Raw genomic sequence first — 7,802 nt, 5'->3', positions numbered from 1 at the left:
AACTAAATATCATATCCTATATAAAAATACAAATTTATTAGATAACATAACATTTAGACACTAATCAACTTACCTAGCATCGCACATTTTATTTTTCCTCTATTAAAACTCCTACTTCGTTACTACAAACGAATTTAGACTGGTTTAAAATTCAAATACTTCGCGCATCGTCGTAAAATCGCCGAAGAGAGACTTCCGATATCAACCACTAGGTCGCGCTTGCGTTCATTTCAAAATGGCGGCAGCTCGGCGGTGGAAGTGACCGATCGACGCGCCCTCAGTGTCTCGCGGTTCATCGATCAGTGTGGTGTGTGTCGCGTTGTTGCTCCGGTGGATTTTTGGTGGTTTCTTCCTGGCTGGGACGTACGCGTAATTTTTTTCGTTTGGTTTCGTAGAACCGACGCGGTGATCGGTCAGGGGGCTCTTGAACGGGCCCAGCGGCAATTACAAAGGAAAAGATGCAACCGAGGATATACTGGATCCTGATCAGTACGGCCGTCATTCTCGCGGGATGCAACGCCGCTACCGAGGTGAGTACTTGCTTTCGTAGCCTTGTTTCTCCCTTCTGTCACTCCTTCGACGATCGTTCGATCCCCTTTTCCTTCGTATCTTGTCATCACTCGACAACATTTATTTTAAAAGGATATTTTATCTGAGTACTTAGCACGTTATAAGTGGTACTGTAGACAGTATCTAAGCCAGCAAATTATTTCATAACATTGTATTCTGATTACACCGCTAATATAATGAAATAAAATAAAATAAATCTAACAAATTCGTTGAACGTACGTTACAACTAGTTTTAAAAAGAAACGTGCTGCGCCTCTGTCCTTCACTTTTGTGTTTGTCTTGTGTTTTCATAGAACGAGTCTGTTTCTTAGAAATACTTCCACTTATGGAATTTCTATCCTGAATATGTACTTGAATGCGTCATATAATCGATGTGTCGCGTTCTTACATGACATGTATCCTCCAGTTTGTGTACGTTCAAATCCTAAACAGACGCCGCACGACGCGACTCAGGCAGCGGTTGTTTACGCTCCATTACCAATTGCACGAATTTGTTTACTCGTTTCGTCGTGGCGTGCTCGTGTGGACAAAACTCGGTTTTGCTCCGATACTAGGACAATTTAAACTTGTTATTGTCGATCCAATTGTACTCTTATAATGTTAAAGAGTATCTCAAATTTGTGCAAAATATGGATAAATTGTTATAACGGGCTAGCATGTTTATGCAATTAGGGAATATTTGAAAATAGGAAAATCTGCAGGATGCATTTAATATGAAAAATATATAAAATATCCAGAGTAATGCACATATTATAATATTTAGTAGGTAAAACAAATCTTTATTTAGATCTCATTTTTTTACATCGTGTTGATAAAAGTATGAATTTGCATAAACTTCCGCAGTCTGGTTACCACTATATGCGTGCTTTCTCGTTTCAATTTAGGATATTTTTCATATAGAACGTTTCATATAGAACATTCTATGAAATTATTAGAAATTTGGTCTGTTTCGTAAAACGAGCAAGATTAAAGTATAAAAATTCGAGGATAATACTCGAATTTTCGTAGGTACCTGCAAGTGATACTTTCTTATTTGTAGTCGAAGCAAATTGCTTATTTATAGGTCCATTGCATACTAGTGACTTGCTTAGTATCTGTTTCCAATATGTTAACTCTTGCAGAACTAAATGTTTTTTAGATTTTAGAAAATAATTTTTGTTTTTTAGGTATTAACATTAGAGACACGTATTTTCTGATCTTTATGAACAAGAGACACAGTAGCGTACTAAAATTGGGAATAGCTTCATCGAAAATAGATACGTTTATCGTTTAGTTAGTGACATTTTGAAATAATATTATCGATTTCGGTTATTTTTCATTCGTTTTTACTTCTTTCATAGAAAATTCGTATTTTGTATTAGTTAATTGGTCATTGAAATATAAGAAAAAAAAGAAGGAGAAAAATACACGTCTCTTTTTAAAATATTATTTTAATTAATTTATTACTATATATATACATAGTTTATTATTATATGAATACAACACATCCATATAATAATTTCGTCGAATACCATCTTTAGCTTTCTAACGAATTAAAACAGAAAATAAATCGATAAAAAATTGATTTTGGGATTCGAAAAGACCCAGGACGGGTGGTACGAGTGTTAACGTTAATAGTTCGTTTTAAATTGTTTCTCGGAAGGCGCGGTGCCTTATAAGACATTTTTACCTGGCGTAATTACATAATAGGGTAAATCACGGGATATTACACGCCCCTACGCGGTGCGTGCCGCGAATCTATTATTTCGAAACATTTACTGTATCACGGGTGGCGAGGTGTCTCGTTCTCTTCGATAGCCTACGTTACGACAGGACAGGACAGGAATTCTTCTACACACTCGTATATGGCCGATCATTATAGTGGCTATGAAAGTATACGAACACTTGTAGGAATTTTTTTATAAATACTTTAGGTATGTGCGTTATATGAAACATTTTGAAATTTATCAGCACTATAATGAAAGACGATTATCATGATTACATTTAGCGTTTAAACAAATTTGAAAATAAAACATCAAACATTAAACGAATTTGAATATATATATAGAAATTATATGAAAATTAATACAAGTATATATTTTGCAGAGATATCGAAAGTGTTTAAACAATCAATTATCCATTATATCAATAAATTTCGGTACTAAGTGGGATTGTTTTTAACACTCATTATGCGTTTAAGATGACTATTTTTGTTGTGCATTAATTTTGATTAAATATATGTTTGCAGAGCTTCTGTATACAGCGAAAGACAAAAAATATTCGTACAGTTTAAATGTAGAAATAAAAAGGAATAATATTTTCTATATTATTAAACACATTCAAATATTTATACAAATAATAAATATACACTGTAATTGTATGTTGTAACAGACGTTTATATAAACGATATAATTGTGTAATAAATGTACAGAAATATTGACGTTATTATTAATGTTTTCAAATAATGCGTGACAACATGTATTTAATAATATAGGCAATATTGATTCTTTTATTTCTACATCCCAACTGTGCGAATACTTTTGTCCCTTACTGTATGTATTTTCAGACTGCATTCAAATTTTACCAATATAATCATGACAACCGTGTCTCGTTATTAGGCAATATATTTATTATAAAAATTTATAATAAATGAATTTTGAATTTATAATAAAAATAAAAATTATAAAATTTGATAGCGCGAGATTGCACAAAATTCACATATGTAATGTGGAAAGATATATATAACGTTCAAAGTGCTTTCTATAATACTTGGTAGCTAAACCAATTTTCCATCGAGGTTCTACTTTTTTTAATTATATTCACAAAAATATAAATTTGCACTAAAACCGATAATCTACTCATTATATATCTATATTCCACATAATATACGATATATAAAAATTTCCTATGGTAGATGTTCAAATACTTCCGTGAGCAACTGTACGATGTTTTTTTTTCTCTCGCACCATAATCGGTCGGACCGTTGTTTATCCTCTCGTCTCGCACGGTGGACGAGGTATCGGACCACGAGGCGCAAAAACGTGAGACCAGAAATATTCTGTCCGATGTTGACGAGTAATTCGAAACTTTGCCAACACCATCAGGCCTGTATACATTGTTTTTTTTTTTTTTTGCTTGCTTTTCGCAAAGACTCTCGACTATCGTTCGGGCGACTGTAGCAACATTGGTGCCGTGGTGAACGAAGCCCTTCGTTGAACCTATCGACGGTTGAAAAATATCGAAAACATTACGCGTATGTTTCATTGAGATTTATCATCGAACAAATATATTCTTAATGAATGGGTAATTAATAGCTAAAACGTGACGTCATAGCTCTGCCTTTTATAAAAAAAGTGATTAAGGACTACAGCAGAAGAACATGGTAACTTAGGTCTTCTACTTTTTTTTATATTCGGTATATCGTCGGCCACGCACATAGTATTACAGTAGAGTAGTTTTCATTCCGTTTTGAATTTAAGCATATTTTTGTCATACTCTTTAATGTTTTGGAAATATATATTACTCGCTATAAAATATTGTTTGTCAATAATTATACTGTTACGTATAAATATATACGTGGTCTTTAAAACTTACACTCATTGCCTACTTTTAATAAGACATCTCTCTATATCTTTCTCATTAATCTCTGAATTAATAAGAATGTCTTAATAGACATGCAATAAAGACTTAATTAAGACAGACATCGTTAGACATAACAGGTATTGGTTTTCGATTATGTTCTATTGAAATCATCTTGTTCGATGATAAGATAACATCATAATTAGAAAATGAACAAAAATATGCCTATCATGCCTTCCTCCTGCGATCTTCGATTTAAAAATTCGAACTCCTTCTCATCTTTCAAATTCTCTCCACGCGTTTTCTCTCGATTAAACTAGATCATACAACACTGGTAATCTTGTTCGTTAATCGTTCTGTATTCGTAAATACGATATTTCATATAAAAAAACGTGCCTCTTTTTGATTATTAAATAACGTAAAAATAAGAAATCAATAAAAATGGACTCGTCATATTTGTTCATGGTCCTTAATTGCAAACGGGGCTGAGGACGACATGAACGTATCGTCGATGGAAAAATTAATGACGGTACACATGTGTTGATTTACGACGGGACGGGATCGCGGGTATTAATTGAATTCATTTTAGTTAATTATTGCGTGTAAACAATGAAAAGCCCCTGGTTGGTTCCCCAGTCATCGTCCAAACGAAAGTTTTGATCCTTTTGCTCTTGTGACTCGTTCGAATCAGATTCACGCACACATGCGCTCCTATAATTCGCTGAAATTAATAAAGCCCTTTATTTACGCAATGTTACGTATATTATTACTTAAAGGTATTACTGCATTGTACGGAAGCAATGCGTTACTGACTGAAAATCTCGTTGGTGCCGATAAATCCACCGATATGTTCGATTTGCTTGCTTCATCCGTAATTTTTCGAAGTGAAAATTTACGCGTAAACGTTACTTTTATTATTCTTATGTCAATGCATGTACTTCATTCGATATTTATAATAAATAATTCATGAATAATTCACTTCGATATTTAATACTAAATTTAGACACGTTACATGATACATAGCTTAGTTTAAATTTGCTTCGTTTCTAATTCTTCGAAAGGAGAATAAGCATTCTTTTTATTTTTTCTTATCGTCGTGTGTAATTTATTCGATATTGCTTTAAAAACACTGAAATTAGATACGTTATATGATACGCAGTTAGGTTGGTTCAAGCTGTTCCTGTGAAACGCTTTCAGCATGTGTTAGGAAAGATTTAGACATGGATTTCGCTGTAAATATAATGTTTACGTTTATTTTATGTTAGTTCGTTAAGAATTGTTGTAGAACTACGGTGTACGTTAAGCATACGTAGGTGGTTTTTATCGTTGAAGATAACTTTTTCATGAAAATGGCCCGCAGAGTATATCGAAGTAGTCAGGTCAGTGAACTGGAAGGTCGTGAACTTATCTATTCCTCAATATTCTATAGGTTTTGTGCTTTTGACTAGATAATTTCTTTTTTCGATTGAAACTTATAGAAATTGCCATTGTTAGGTGAAGTAGATGCATTACTCCATAAAATATTTAATACGAAATCGTTTCATCTTCCCATTGATAACATATCAATTATAACATATTATTTAATCTTTTACTAATATTGCAAATAATATAAATATCGTTATTGACAATAAGAAAGAATAATTGTATTTAGCAACAGATTATATTTGCAATAAGGTATATTATTTAGTAGAAGATTATATTTAAATAATATTATTTAGAAATTTATACGAAAAAAGAAAATGATATTTCAGTGAACATTGTCTGTTATTTAATCCTTTTTCCAAAGGGCCTAAAGATAACAAAACAAAAACATAGGTACGGCAAAAATTCCCCCATATCGTAAAGCTGGCTTTTATTCGAACGTGAAGTAGTTTTTACGCGAAAGAAACATAGAAATCGGGCCGGAAGGGATGTTGGAAATGGACACGGAAGAACGATGTCCCTACAGTTCCGTTCATTGGCCGTTTCGCAAGGCCGTAACCTGTAGCACTTGTACGCTCACTGTTCAGCACAAGATCCAGTCGAACTTGGTCCACAATGAAATCCCATCGATGGTTCACGTTGTTACATCGACGACCAACGAATCAGATTTCCCTGAGCTATCGTTATTTCATGGTAAACTTTACGCTGCTGTGTCCGTCTCTCTCTCTCTTTCTTGCTCTGTGCGCTTGCAACTTTAGTAATAGCCACATGTTAGTCGATTGTAATCTTATCTGATCCTTAGAAGGTTGATGTTCTTTAGAATAATCGAAGGATTATGTCGTTAGGAGATTTCTCTTTGAAACTTTGAAGGGGAATATTGGTGTTTGGAATAAACGTGTGTTGCAATCGCTAAAATGTTGTTGTAACGAGATTGTGAAGTATTATGGAAATTGAACAATGCGAGATTGGATTGTTCGACGTAGAAAATTGAAGTTAGTACAACCATAATTGTATTATTTTGGATACGAATCAACAGTTACTGCCATTTTTGTCCATTCGAACGACGTCCAACCATCAAATCTTTCAGCCTCTAAGATGCCACCACACTAGGTCCTTCCCCGTGAATTAACCTTGTAAAACGTGACTAAAGAACGAATATATCAGGGTCGTTGATCGATGATCGAGCGTATAATGCAATCGATGTACATTGTACGGGTGAGATGTGACGGCAAGAAGCCCTAAAAGCCCTCGCCTCGGTCATTTTCCATTGTCCTGCCAGGCATTGTCCTACCGCGTCGGCATTCGAGATCGACCAATGCAGAAAACGGACCCTAGAGCCACCTTTGGTTATTTCGGTCAGTTTTTTTAGTCTGATTATAAGATACGAATTGTTTTCATGCTTCATGGTATTTTCGTTCCGCTTCATTTCGATCTTACATCGAATCAAATCATGGAACAAGTTGCATAAAAATTGCTATCAAATATATTTTCGATCAATTGTATCAGGTTATCCGAAGGGTTTCTTTCGTTTTGCGAGGAAGTAGTGCACGGGCAACGTTTTTTGTTTTATATTATTTTGTCGAATTGCGTATGATCCATTTCGTTCTGTTGAGATGAACACCGCGACGTTCTACAGACTTGGTTTCACGTTTGTACGAAGGTTCATTGTTGTGGGAGACGCGTTTGCGAAAGAAAGACATTTTTCGGACAACCTAATAGATATTATAATATCCCATAGAAGGCACTATCGCTATTACTGTATCGATAAAATCTCTAGTTAATGCAATGAATATTACATAAATATCATAACGTGTTCATAATGTTTCTAATCAACTGCTACATTCTGTAATGTGTATTCTTCAAACATCACTATAATATTCTTCAAACATAATTCATCCTTACCACTCCATGGATACAGTGTATCCTCATTATTATCAATTAATTACAGACATAATCTTTTACGGACACAGTATAACACCATTATTACTATATCCATACTATTTCTAATTAATTATACATATTACGATACTCCATAGATATAATACGTTCCTAACATCATACCATATTCTAATTAACTAACTATAAAAAAAAACAATACTACAGTGCCTATATCCATCATTCCATCTACCATCATACCATATTCTAATTAATTAACTATTAAAAAGCAATGCTACAGTGTCTATACATAATAACATGGATTAAATGGAACAGAAAATATTTCTGCAAACACGTGATATCTCCTTTTTTTCCCA

The 7,802-nt window shown here is 33.8% G+C and overlaps 1 protein-coding gene across 1 annotated transcript in view; it reads left to right on the top strand.

Annotated features, from left to right (window-relative positions):
* The first annotated feature begins 266 nt into the window (after positions 1-266).
* Positions 267-7,802, top strand: part of LOC100744244 (syndecan) — a 236,411-nt gene continuing 228,875 nt past the window's right edge. Inside the window, exon 1 of the mRNA XM_012382342.3 lies at positions 267-530. Within this exon, the coding sequence (XP_012237765.1) occupies positions 459-530 (72 nt within the window). The 5' untranslated portion in view covers positions 267-458. The remainder of the gene's footprint in view (positions 531-7,802) is intronic.

The sequence above is a fragment of the Bombus impatiens genome, unplaced genomic scaffold (assembly GCF_000188095.3).
Source record: "Bombus impatiens unplaced genomic scaffold, BIMP_2.2 scf_0151, whole genome shotgun sequence".
Lineage (NCBI taxonomy): Eukaryota > Metazoa > Arthropoda > Insecta > Hymenoptera > Apidae > Bombus > Bombus impatiens.
This window is presented reverse-complemented; position numbering and strand designations above follow the sequence as displayed.